At 36.8% G+C, this 14,789-nt stretch overlaps 1 protein-coding gene across 1 annotated transcript in view; it reads right to left on the reverse strand.

Moving 5' to 3' along the window:
• Nucleotides 1–274: 274 nt before the first annotated feature.
• Nucleotides 275–14,789, reverse strand: part of gpc5a (glypican 5a) — a 118,503-nt gene continuing 103,988 nt past the window's right edge. The window contains exon 9 of the mRNA XM_042421657.1: nt 275–1,037. Within this exon, the coding sequence (XP_042277591.1) occupies nt 877–1,037 (161 nt within the window). The 3' untranslated portion in view covers nt 275–876. The remainder of the gene's footprint in view (nt 1,038–14,789) is intronic.

Genomic DNA, 14,789 nt, shown 5'->3' on the forward strand with positions numbered 1-14,789 from the left:
TGAGCAGTAGCACTGCAGGTCAATTTTGCAATTGAAATATACCAATTAAATTGACTCTGGACAGCACAGCAGCTATAACAGGTGAAGAGAAGCAGATGTCTCCTTTTTGCCTCCTGTTAGCAAGACGCACAAGAACATATAGTACACGTCTGAGACCTTACTGTAGATTTTCTACAATAATCTGAAGCACAATCTGTACTTATGTATAAAAACGTTCTTAAAAAACATTTACCATAGATTTATTCACACAAAAGGGATTCCTATGAAGACGTAATAAGAATGCGCCATTTTAATTAGGGGTTGCACAAATATTTCAATTGCAAGACCTGTGGAAGCTGTTGTATTTTTCATTTAAATTTCAACACCAAAAGTAACCTTTCAGATTACTTGACTCTTTTCACTGAAGATGTAGAGCCCTATTTTAAAAAAGGGTGCAAAATATACAACCTGTACTGTGCGTGCAGTGTGCATTACAGTGAGATTGCTGCTTATTTATATCTACAGATCATATATATTATATGCAGAAATACATTTAAATTAATACCAAATTTGTACAAAATATGCTGTAGTTATTTTTTGACATTAGCTATTATAAATAAGTCATTATTAGTGTTAATGAATGCTGGGTAACTGATAAAAAATAATCATCAATTAAAATTCTCAAAGCTGATGCATATGCTCTCTTATATAAGCCACAGTGTCTTGTACTTTCCACACGGTCATTAGTGTTCACTCACTACCCTGTGTCCTGCACTGTGTGGAAGTGGTGCTCCATTACATACTGGAGCTCGTTAAGTCCACTGGCCCTTTAAATTCTTGATAAATACGCTTGAAATCAAGTCTTGAAAGTTGCTGCATGCTGCAAAAAGGCAGCCGTTACAAGGCCAGGAGCATATGTAAACAAGGCAATATCAAGAGGGAGATGGATCCTGTCAATCCGAGACTCCTGGATCTGCCCCCTATTTCAGAAGCCTCAGCAGGTGAATAATGATGAGGATGATGATGATGATTGCGATCACTGGTCACATCTGGACTCACTGAGGAGAGAGCAGAAAGCAACATGTCAGTCAGAAGGATGCTCGTAATCAATATAACATCATGGAAGTTGCATTAATATCCTTTTTTTTAACTCTAGATAAAGTTTTGATGGGGTTAGAAAAAACAGGTGAGGTGATTATTCAGGGAGGTTTATATTTGCCTTGAGGAGTGTAAGTGTAAGAACATTTCATCAAGTCGAGATACTGCACAGTATTTGACAATGAGACAATGACTTCTTATATAAACTTGAAAAATAGAACAACACTCTGAGCAAGCTTTTTTTTTTTCTTCTAACCTTCACATTATATTCTCCAAATCACCTGAGCTTGACCTCAAACACCCATTTTTGTCTAAGCCTTTGAAATTACACCTTAACAGCAACGGATATCAATTCAGACAACTGCACCATACCAGCTGTCAACATCCATCTTGCTGTTTACATCTCTTTGGAGGCCTCAAGTGTTGAGAGGAGAAATTCAGCGTCCCTTCCTGAGTTAAACAGAATGTCCTCTTTAGCCCTGCTGATGTTAGCTCAGAATACCTCAGACTCCATCCTGGTTTATCCTCACAGGGGAGAAGTGAGGCTGCACCCCAACACTTAGACCCAAGAATCATAAGTCTGTCGTGGGCAAGATGACTCTAACCCAGACACTTTCGGAGTCTATAAAAGCTCTGATATGAAACTCTTACTAGCAGAAAAAATAAAACCAGCTTCAGATGCTGTTTGTTCTCTGTGGAGTTCAATTTGACTTTTTATGGCGCAGATGAAATAGCCTGTAATTCCTTTCCCCAAAGCAGGATCCACAACAATTGCTTCTTGCTTTAATGGCTGAGTTTCCCCACAAGGATAATTAAAGTCCAATCTTATCTAATCTCATTGTTTACATCCAAATTTAAGCTTCTGAATAGCCACTTTTGATTTCTAACATGCCAAATTTCACTACAATGGAATGTGCTGTTTTTATATAAATACAAATATTTATCACTGACAGCCTCTTCAAGAGTCCATACATGAGCTACTGTTGAAGCATCTGAGTGTGGCCTGAAATTAACCACCTATTGATTCACTGCCGAGGAGTCCCCAGGACAGCTATTTGAAGGTATACAGCTCACAGATAATCCGTCTGTGTTTTGTACCCAAGAGCACTGAACTTCAACACCTTGATCAATTCCTCTTACTGAAGCTTCAAGGTTTCTAATACACAACAAGCTGTAGACAGAATGACAGAATGTGCCTTTCTGGTGAATAAAGTCTGCACCATTGAAGCCATTCTTTACTGCAGTGGAAACAACAAGCAATTCTTGATCTAAGAGTAAAACCCCAAACAATAAGACCTGTGAGATCTCACAGTATCTTAAAAATACAAAAACTACACAATTTTGTTAAAAGAAATAAATTCACATTTATAGGTAGTGATAAAAGCATACAAAGTTACAGGTGGAAATTACAAATCACTTTGCTGTTTTTTGCCTTTCAAAGATACATACTCACTGACTGCATAGTTTGTTCACTTTTCGTCTGAGCTGATCAGTCGAAAGCTCTGAACGCATCATCATTCACACCTACGCGTCGTTCAGTGCTGATTCATACCAACTTAAGTTCAGTAGTACGTTCAGTGTGTTGCTGGTTCAAGCTGTTATTCAGTTCAGTACAAAACCAGGCTTACACAACCACTGTTTCTAAGGTGAATAGCTCAGCTCTGATCACCTCAAGTTTCATTAAGAAAAAGTATTTAGTACATTTAAAGAATGGATACATGTGCAGGTACTGAATGCACACTGCATGTTAAATGTGAATATGCAGTTATATTTATGGAAGGAAATTAAAGCATTACAAAAACGACAAGTTTCATATTTCAGTTTTTTTTTTAATATCACTGACTTTTGAACTAGTTCTCCATAAGCTCCAAATCTCAGGGTCCTAATGGTAAAATCATATTAAAGGACAAGCCATGTGATATTCTATAGGTTTCTTAGTGTCAACAAATCCCATAAAAAGACCAAAACCAACAATTGTTACTAAAAAGCCTGATATAGGAAGGGTGAGAGACCAAAGGAAGAAAGAAACAGGACGCAGAATGCAAATGTGTGCTCCATTTACATTTGAACTATCTGCGGCACCCAGCTGTGCATTAAAATAAACTTTAAAATCCATAAAATGAACATGTTTCTCCATTTGGCACACGCATACTTGATTACAAACAGAGACATACACGTGTTATTTAATATCTCATATGCACACACAGTATTGACTCTGACTGCATCACAGCTATTAATAACCATCATCACTGATGAATCTTCTGGCTAGAAGTGGGTTGTTTTTATGAACGATAATGAAGGTCCAGACAAAGGAGCATATTATCCCTCTAAAAGACCAACTATGACCTCAATATAACTGCCCTACACATGTTTCTTATGCCATTTAAGTGTTTCAGGCAAATTTAGCCTCCAAAACCTAATGGCTGAAAATGGCTGTATTGGTTGACCATTTTTGGATACAAGCACAACTGAGTTTGGAGATTAGCTTGCAAAGAGTCGCACTAATGACATGTTTTAGTAAACCCATCGCAGGGAGGTTAGGATGTTTGGAAAGGTGCTTGGTCTGAAGAGAGACATAGGCCAGAAAGAGGGGCTTACAACTGAAAGCAAAATCAATAGAAGCTGATTCCTGAGGACTTAGACCAACAATGATCAATACCACACTAACAGCACTAGGAAAAACACTTAACAACTGCAGTGATGGAAAGTTTCTTTTGTGTGATTATGAGAGAGTCCAGAGCTTTATGTCCACATCTTCAGCTGCTCTGTTTGAGCAACTGAGTTATTATAAAACGGTTCAAGTTTGTCAAACTTCATTACGGCTTCCATTACTTTAGGGAGGCCTCCTGAATGGGGATTGTCTGCTCATCCTCAGTCACTTGCTGATGATGAGCTTGGTACTGAAAACAGCATATTTTTGTAAGTTGTAAAATTCATCACAGTTGAAATAAAACAGCAAAAAGGTGACATGTTAGTGTTACTGTGTTTTGTGACAGTTTGAGCTGCTTATTTTAGAAAATAAATGTATTTGCACTTCAGTGTTAGCAGTGTTTGCAGGAAAACACACACATGGATATTTGACAATGGAAATTCGTTTGAATACGCCTTCATTGGGGTTATTTTTGTTTTCAGAAGTAAACAATCACATTGTGAAAGAGCTAGACCCATCCAGCTTGCTGAAGACTACTGCCTGGGGCGGAGCTTCAGCACCATTTAACCACATTGATTTCTGTGTTATTTGACAGTGTTATTAGACTGCGGCTGCCAGAAATAAACCTGAGAACTGAACCTAAGAGAGGATGCAGAGCCTCCTTCTCTGTCTGCTTTGAACAAGTACAGTTAGAGAGATTACATCATCACTGTATTAAGAAGAAATGAAAGCCAAAATCAGTGATTTGGTTTTCCAATCCTTTTATTTAACATTTCTATACAGTTTGGTGGTAAGAAGGAAAGTGAATAATAGCCCAGCATCCAGACTATAAGGAGATTTTTGAGTACATTTAAAGTACAGGTTCACAATTTTTCAAGTTTGTCTTAAAACAATAGTCAAGTGTCCATATGGATATTGAAACAGGTTTTATTTGCTGTAATCATTCCTCCTGTTCATACTGACCATTAGAAGATCCCCTCAAAATATGCTTTTAACATGAGTGATGGGGGACAAAATCCCCAGTCCTCATTTTGAGCAAAAATATATTTAAAAGTTTATCTGAAGCTAATATGAAGCTTCAGCTATCTGAGTTAGTCAAATACAGTGGAAATCTGCCACAATTACAATCTTTTTGTCTTGATGGACAGTGTTTTCCTGTTCAGCTGCAGGGGAGGGATCGTAACAAAAAGATGGAATTTGGCAGCAAAAAGACAATAACTTCTTCTAATGGTCAGTGTGACCAAGTGGGAATAATTACAGCAAGAAAAACATGTGTCATGTTCATTTGGGCACCTGAATATTGTTTTAGGACTTGTAAAATTGTGAACCTATCCTTTAATCCAAGTGAAGTATCCAACATTGAAATGGATGTTTTTGTATAGAGTACAAAAATCATCATCACCTAATCATATGTATGATTGTCTTGGGATTGTGCTAGCTGCTTCTTCTTCTTCAAAAAGAAAAAAAATCCCCAAAACAAATTAAGAAGTAACAGCTATTTAGCAGAAGTGGATGATGCCTTTTGTTTATACATAATAAAACAGATAATAGAAATAAGTGGGAAGAAAGCATGAATGCTACAGCCTGGGAATCTATTAACATTTGGAAATGGAGTGAAACACAAAAGACAATGGGGAACAACACTTGCAGACATTTGACAAATCATGTCACAAATCGCAAATAAGCTTTGTACAAGCTGCTGCTGTTAATAATGAACTACATGATGAACAAAAGCAGTCTTGTTAGAAGATTAATTTCTAACTTGTGTTCTGTGATGCTGTTGCCATGTTGTAAATTCTTTTTTTCAAGCAATGAAAAGGACTGGATGTTGAAATATATATTATTTTGTTGTGTGTATCAATAGTGTATCAAGTTTCTACCAAGGGTGCTCTTTACTTTTTTTTTTTTTTCTTTGAATCTCCTTTATGTTTAGAGGTTGAAGGCAGCAACAAATAAGTGTTTTCCAAAATGTAACAAAAATACAGCCAATCATATAAATTCACTTAAAATTCACACATTCAACAAGACTTGTACTTAGTATGGATTTTTCACACATTTCACTCTGTCTACCCACATTGATATTCATCCAAAATGATGTGGAGATGTGTCAACACCTCTCTAAAACAGAACGAAATCTGATTATAACCTTCCTGAAGGTAAAATTTATAAAATAGGTAAGTAATATGTATGTTTGGGATATTTAATTAAACTAACAATGCTTAAACTAAAAAAAATACATCCCTACATTACATAATAAGTGTCACATGGTCTGTTACACACTGATTCACTTTGCTGTCTGGATCTGGACATTGGTCGGGACTTTGAATAGCCCCAAATGTACTTTTTGGCTCACTCCATGTTAAATACACATATTTGTTAATCACATTATATGCATGGGATCATCTCACAATTATTAAAAACAACCTTTCCACAGAGTAATATACTTTGCAGTATGGTACTGTTGTTGTTCTTAGGCATTTTATTCTTGAATTACTTCATTAATCTGTATTAGTAGCCATATGGCAAACTTGTATTTTTTTTGTGAAACCTTTTCTTTCCATTTCTGACAATCGTGCCTGCCTATAAATATATATATTTTGATTCATCTCATCATGGAAAACTGGTTTAGGTCTACAAGGGCATCATTTGTGACAGTGGAAAAGTCGTTGGCCTTCCTCACATTTCCCTTCACATCTTAGACTGGCCTTACTGTGTGAATCATTTGACACAATCAAACGTGTCAGAAGAGATACACCTGTCCCCTACCTTGTCCATCAAATCAAAGTGTGCAAGTCGTCATGTCTCAGATAAAGATGTTTATGTCTTGTTGTATCTGCCTATGCAGTCGCGTATATCCACCAAACAAGTGCAACATCATCACACACAAATGCAAACTGTCTGATTGCTATCCAGTATCTTATTATGAGAGTCTGTATACATACACGTAACATGAATTTTAACACCTTTATAAAAACAACAACATAGATGTACATGAACACTGCACACACATGCTCGTGGTGCATATGGCTTAGCTTCTTAGCATGCATTTTAATGATCAGGATATAGCCCGATCTAAGCGTGACATATAGAGCATGACAAGCAGGATAAGTGTAAATAAAAAGACACATGCATACCGAGCCAGTTGTTTTTCCCAAGAATTGTTTTGTTTACAAAAGAATGAGATCAACTAAGGAGAGAAGCTAAATGAAGAGAAACCACCCGAGACCTCTTGGAGAGAAGGCTGAGTGCTCCCATTCTCAAACAGAACAATTGAATATAGCTCTGCGCAGGAGACGGCATCCCCTTTCAATTAGATTCAGACGCCCAGAGAAAACAGAATAAATTAACTCTTTATCCACATAAATCATATCATTTTACACAATTTCATTCATTTATGGTGTTTGTACAATTACAGTGTTTAATGAATAGGCGGTTTATGATGATTGATCCACCGTGAATGATCCTTTTGTGTTTTCTTCTCTCTTTCCCTTTTTCAATATTGACACAATCGAGAAGTGTCACATCTGAATTTTTAAGCTGCCGCATCTATTTACTGTAGAGCAGTACCAGAAACTGTCAGCAACATTAGTGTGCAACACCTGAATTGGAGCAAGTGCATGGATGAAGCAGAATGAAATCTGACCCAAGGATCACACACGCCCCACAGTAAGAATACCCTTGGTATTTTATAGCTCCGACAGTACACAATCAGCCATGCACACATACAGCAGGATATATTTACAAGCTATGTATACAAAATACACAGCCATACATATGCATACTTTATGGTGTAATGCTTTTATCTTAAAAGATCGACATTTTAGCTAAGCTAGCAGCATAGCTCTAGGGATGGCAATATCGATCGGTCAGTTGGTCAGTCAACCACTTTGGTCAAGACTGAAATATCTCATATATTATAGGACATTCATGGTTCCCAGAGGACGAAGTCTAATGGCGATAGCATGGCTGTAGACTTGTGTCGCTCTTATTGTCAACAAATACCACGATAAGACCAAAACCAACAATGTTTAGTCATTCTTTCAATACTAAAAAGCTCATTTGTTCCTACTGAAGATAAAAATCTTTCACTTTTGAAAACAAAGTTAATTTTCTGAAACAGCTGGGAACAGTAGTTTTTAGCAAATGTTACTCAAAAAGGAGTAAATAGTGTTTTTTGGGGAACTATTTCTCGCTGCGGATTAACACACACTGGTACAATATTAAGTGTTAATGCAGCAGGACGGTATATGTGAGATTGACTCCAGTAAACTACAGTGCCCACATTCATCATAATGAAGGAACGTGTCAGCCAGTGCAGCAGTGTGGCTCATAATGTGTTTCTAATTGTTTTTAGGACAACAATTGAGGTCTATGGCATAGAGGAATAGGTCATATCAGGCTTTGGATACTTGGACAATAATTGTAAGTAGGAACTTACCATTGTTGGTTTTGGTCTTTTCAAGGGATTTTTTGACAATAAGAAAAATAAACCATATTGTCAGCTTTAAAGCAGACACATAATCAGTTCATTACATCTTATATCCAAAAAATGATTGATTAAAATTAATAAATAAAAAAACTTAATGACATGTCAAAATAGATATTCAATATAAAATATGTATTTATTTAAAGTAAGTCCTGTGCCTGAGCAGCAGTGAGGAGAGTGATGGCTCTGTCCAGATACAGCCATACTTCCTTCTTTGTACTTCTGCTGCAAAGCAATCAGAGAGCAGCCATCTCTGGTAAACATAAACACACTGTGTTTACTGACAACACATCTCATGCTTGTTTGAGTAGTGAAGATAAAACAAACAGCTATCTTTTGCAGCCATTTGGGACTGCCATCATGTGAAGTTATCTATCACAGTTAAGTAAATACATTGTATTACACAGGTATAACATTGGGGGTAATTACATTAATATAAATGATTAGTTTAGGTTTATAAGGATGCATATATGAATATGGATAACTAAAACAGAGACACACCTTTGCTCTCCAAATATAAACATTGTCTGACAATCCCTTAATAGTCCAATCACCTTGAATCAGGTCAACCTGCCTTTTGTCTTATTTAATTTACCTTCTGCACTTAAAGCTTAAGTATTTCAAATGTCTGGTCTGACCCCCTGATAAAACCAGCATCCATCCTGTTTGTGCAATTATAGAGAAAAGCAGGATCAATGCAATCTAATTTAAGGCAGAAGCATTATTCTAAAACACGGAGCCCTGTGCATCTCTGCATGGAGCCAGTAGAATGATTAAGTGCCTTGGTTATATCCTGTATAGCTCTGCTGCACATGCCACAGTGAGAGTGTTCATGTCCTGGATCCCATCACCCCAGCCTCTATTACATCCTCAGAGCAGTCAATACTGGGCTCTGACCGCCAGTCAGTCACTCTCAGGTTGCACACACAGGCAGAATACAAATCAGCTTGGAAAATTCAAAGCTCTGCATCCACTCTGTGTCCACACCTTTTCTTAGCAGGCTGCTGTTTGGACAACCGGTTCCCACAAACGTGTCACGAAGCAAATGATATCATAAATAGGAAAACAAGGCCGAAAAATCACTGAAGACATGAGCTGTAAATATTAGAATGAAGTCAAATTTGGGTTAATAAGTAAAACTAACAACTAAAATTGACATTAATTCCTAAGAAACATAGCCCCATACTGTACATGAGGCTACTTATTAGCTTGTGATATGTGCTGGCCAAATGTAAATGAGTGAAGACGAAGATTGTGATGTGCTACTAACACACTACAGTGTTTGGCAATGTAATCTTTGATCATCGCCTAATGAGAACAATTTCACTGGCATAAATTAAAAAAACGTCATTTCTTGTGTTCATTTCTGGCGAGTGATAAGAGACAAGCTCAAAACAAACCTGTTAATATTGTATCAGATGGAGTCAGAGAGTGTTAACAAGAGGAGGGGATGTGTTAAATTTTTATGTGCAGTTCCTTTTTCCACTGAGGAAAACAAAACATACTGGCCTGATCAAATTGACATGCGCTGGTAAAGGTCTCTGCAAACCTGCCCTTCACCGTCTCCTACTTCTTTTTCTTTCCCGGCAGCAGCTTATATCCTCTTATAACTCTCACTGAAGTCAACTTCATGCAACAGCAAACCAACCACCTCCAGTTCTACATAAACAGGACAAGGTCATCCAGCTATTTTATCAGAAATACAGTACATATAACTTTAAATGGAAGCATTAAGGGATCAACGCTCTTTGTGTTCTTTAATAAAGGCAGGATTAGAACTGCTAAAAAAAAGCATTTCCTGCATGATTAAAATGTATTTAGCAGCTATCAATCAAATGTTAAAGGGCAGTTTCAGATGATGGTGTGGGAATAGCTTTTTTTGAGCAAGTGTATCGTTTCCCATCTGGCTTTACTCGTAGTGATTGTTGACTGCACATGAGAAACAGAGGGACACTGATACTGCACTCTTCTCTCCAGCCTTGCAGCATTATGTATGGTTAAGATGCTGAGCTCAGCATGACGTTAACTGCATCAGCAACCAATTGGAACGTACTGGTCCCAGTTTATATTGTGCACGTAATAAAGCATGCACACACAGTCAGAAAATGTTGTGCGAGAGTTGATTAAAAAAGGAGGAGACTGCTAAGCCAAGCGGCTCACCATCAGTTTGACAGGTTTTAATGAAACACCTCTATCAAGAATTATTTCACAGTTTGAGTAATCAGCTCATGTTGGCCTTGTAAATAATGAGATCCTTTCTTCAAATTATACCTCAAAGGTGGCCATATTTTAACTAGTGAAGAGACGATCCGCTAATTAGCATGACCGCATCACAATCACATACTCTTTTTCAGAAAACACAATTTGCATAATAAGGTTTCTGAATTTGCTCTGTTCCCTCTCTTATTAACCTTCCATTAACCTTTAGATAAACATAGGCAGCTCTGAGCATTATTCCCTGGGATCACACAGCAAAAGGCTTGGCCCAAATTCATCAGACCAGCTGTGGAATTGCTTATGGGTGATTAGGCCACTGATAGCTCCTCGCCTCACCGATGCCGAAGATCTCGTAGAAGCTGCTCGGGAGCCAGGAGGTTAGAAGGCAGCCAGCGCTTTGTTGGAGTCTGTATGTCCACTTTTAAACAGGTAATTGGTAAATCAATATGAGAAACACTGACGGAGGCCATTTTTGACCACAGTGTTTGTAAACTGAAGCCCTGATAGTATTGTCTAAAACTAATGCCAGTGGAATTAAATTTAAGTTTGCACTTATGTATCATCAAAACTGGACTATCAGTATCACACAACCAGCCATACCAACAGCAAGTATGATTTTAATTTTTTAAGAAAGAAAGAAAGAAAAAGAAAGAGTAGACAGCCATAGTAGCTGTGCTTTGAACTAAATGCTAATGCCATTTTCCTTTAGCTTGTTAGCATGTTAACATTTGCTAATTAGCACTAAACAAAAAGTACAGCTGAGGCTGATGGGAATGCCATAAACCAAAGCATAGGGCAAATTTTGACCTTATGATGGTGCCAGATGAAAGTCAGAGGATCACCAAAGTTTTTGCAATTAATCCTGAGAGGGACATGAATGTGTGTACCAAAGTTCATGGCATTACATCAAACAGTTGTTGAGATATTTCAGTCTGGACCAAAATGGTGCAAGACCAACTGACTTCACCATCTATAACCGTGCCACTAACTAATGGCTAAAAATACATGAGAGCATTTTTATAATTGCTTTTGTGAAGGATTGAGGCACAGCGACAATGTTTGAGAGATGAAAATCATACCTTCCACTGCAGTATTTATTCAGAAACTTATAATAACAGATTGCAAACAAAAAAGAGAGAGAGAGAGATCTGCAGGACCTCCAGGAAGTATTCATCCATTTGGAATTGTTAGAGGGAAATGATGTGAACAACTTTTTACTAAGAAAGAATTGAAAGGTTTGGAGAATACACACTGTAAAAGAACAAAATGTGGCATTATATTTGAGTTTGTCATTCATAAAATAAATGCCTGACTGGTGGTTATCTTGCAAAAAAAGATATTTTGTAGAAAACAATCATTAATTCTAGATCATAAAAGACACAACCAAGGCAAAGTGGTGACAACAACCTCCATATTATACAGCAAAATATATATATGTTTTTCATTGTTGCCTTCTAAAATGACACATGAGCAGGATGATATTGTTTGTCCCCCAAAACTGTCACATATGACTGGTACAAAAATCATTTATATGACTGTTTGCTGATCTGACACCTTTGTATGGTTGAGGTGGTAGGAGGAACTACTAGGTAAAGGTTAGAGAAAGGTTGCATTCATGGTTAATGAAAAAAAAACTTTGACCTTTAGGAAACCAGCTCCAAATCACACGCTTTGTTGACCCGTCCATCTACTCAAACCTCTTGCCTTAGATTTTGCAGCATTATACCAACATCACACTACTTCCCTTTTAGCTCCTGACAGAAGAGTCATTATTAACATGGCCACAAGACGTCCATGCCAGGTAACCATAAATATAGACCATTTTAGGCACCTGTTTCTCCTGACAGTCACAATAGGGACGACACAAGTATGGCAACTATAAATGAGACGAGCTGCAATAGAAAATCACAGCCAAAATTTCTGATATCATAGGCATAAATAAAATATAAATAAATAAAGAGAGAAGAGGCCATGTCCCATGAGTATTTTTCTTTAGAGTAACATATTTCGTGCTTGATAGAACAGATTTGCGTGTCTTTTAAGCTACTATTACTGCAATTATATGCAAATCCTACTTCTTTGAATACAAATAAGTATTTACTCCAATTGTTATGCTTGTCTTAGCACATACGAATGACTTCTCTGGCAACATCATCAGCCTGCAGACACTTCAGATCACTAAGTACATATAGAACATATGTGGTTCTTCCATCCCTTTGTTTGTCTTTGTTTGTCTGCGTCTTTTACTGAAAGTATATAGCTTCTTTGATCGTACTTAATATGCATAAAAAGCTTGAACCACTGCTAAAATGTATTAACATTGAAAGCTTTAAATTTTAAAATGTCATATTGTCTCCTATGGATATTTTAGTATAGACGATACATCATATTTTCCATATATCATTTATTTTCTTACAATTTCTTCTTCTATTTACACTATTTATTTTTTCTTTCTTTTTTGGTTTAATGAATAAACATTATTATCATTATTTTACAAATTGTTAAGATGTTATTTAAAGTCTTTACTAGGTTTAAGGGAAGTGTTGCAGGTGTGTGTTTGTGTTTGTGTGTGTGTGTGTGTGTGTGTGTTTGTGTGAGTGTGTGTGTGCGTGTGCGTGTGCGTCCCAGAGGACTCCAGTCTAACGGTTCAACCTATTCCTCCAGTTCAGTCAGGGTCTGCCTGCGGTTGATTAACTTTGTGATCCATTAAGTGGCTTCATCCCCTCAGCAGGGAGAGAGTGCCCTCCACCATACCCTCTGAGGATTAGGGGAATCCCTTAGACATCATCAAAAGGACTCCAAGGTGAACAGTGCTGCTGACTTGCTATGAAGTGTCAGTAAAGAGTTGGTGAAAGATAAGCAGCAACTCTGCTGAATGCGCTCAAATACAAGACTGATCCAATAAATATCTCTTGTTTGAGCCCTGAGTTGACAGATCAAATCATTAACAGCAAAGGTCATTATTTTCACTGTGTTTAGAAAATACATAATTATTTTCTGCAAGTGAACATACCCATTAACAGGATGTTTTTAAAGCACAATATCCATTTAGGTGATTTCAGCTGACTTTTTGAGACTCATAAGTTTTTTTATGACAGCATCAAGAACAATCAGATGTGATGACATTTGAAATGTTAAGGTTGGTGAAATGTAAAAGCTCCTCAATGCTTTTCAAAGTGAAAAATTGGTGCTATATGATCTTTCAGAAGTCAACTAAATCCTCGTAAATGTGATATTTGTGAACTTGCAGTTTCCCGAAACTCCCTAGTGACCTCATGTAAAGATAGTACTTTTTATCTTCTCAAAACACACTTTATCAGAGCTTTGATAATCTTAAATAAATACATATATGTATATAAGGAGATATCACTTCCTGTCTGGATGCTGCCAGACCCATTTGAGGATTACTAGTCCATGATCACCACACCATGCATCGCACCCAAACTTGTATGTCTTCTTTAAGCATACAGTATATAGGGTTTTATAGCAAGAGCCATAGTTTTTACACAAGTTACTCTATGGTCTGTTTTCCTTGAGAAAGCTGCTTATGCTTAAGGACCTTTGAAGTATTTTTGTTAGAAGCTATAATTGAAAAAAATAGTGTCTTGCAAAACATGTACAAAAATATTCTTTTTGCCACAAACAGTTGAGTGTATTACATGTCAGGCTATGTTATAAATATCATAAACTAATAATTCATCCTATATGACAACACTGCATACATCTTAACATTTTATACTAAATTCACTTAAGACTATTTTTACATATTGTATATACATTTATATACATATATGATATACATTATTATATACATGATCAAGCAGGTTTTATTCTTTGGATGGTTGTGTGCTATCTTGTGAATGATTAAAAAAAACACTTTCATAATTGTTCTTTTTAAATATACTGATGTTTTTTACCCATTACAGTAACTCCAAATCTATATTAATGCAGATTAATTTGCAAAGCCTAGCACATTTGATATCCAGGCAGCCATCAGTTTCCAAACATTTCAGTGCTCAATGAAAATCAATTCACAAAAACTTGAAATTTGCCTCAGACAAGTAATCCATCACAGTGATGATTTGTTGCCTTTAACTTTTGGCATTACTTTCACAGTTGCTACAACATTCAACATTTGGGAATCAGCAACTAATAAGCATTGCATTCCTGATCTGTACTAAGGTAATCAAACTCAGACATACTGTACTGAAATCCTAAAAAAAAAGTAATGTGTGGCATTTGAATTTAAAATATTGAATGTTAGAGTATCCTTGAATGCAATGGCTGCTAGAAAGGTCAGAAATCAGTCTTGAGGTCTGCTGTAAAAAAGCCACAGACTTCTAGATAAATGGAAAAGTA

The sequence above is a fragment of the Thunnus maccoyii genome, chromosome 1 (assembly GCF_910596095.1).
Source record: "Thunnus maccoyii chromosome 1, fThuMac1.1, whole genome shotgun sequence".
NCBI lineage: Eukaryota > Metazoa > Chordata > Actinopteri > Scombriformes > Scombridae > Thunnus > Thunnus maccoyii.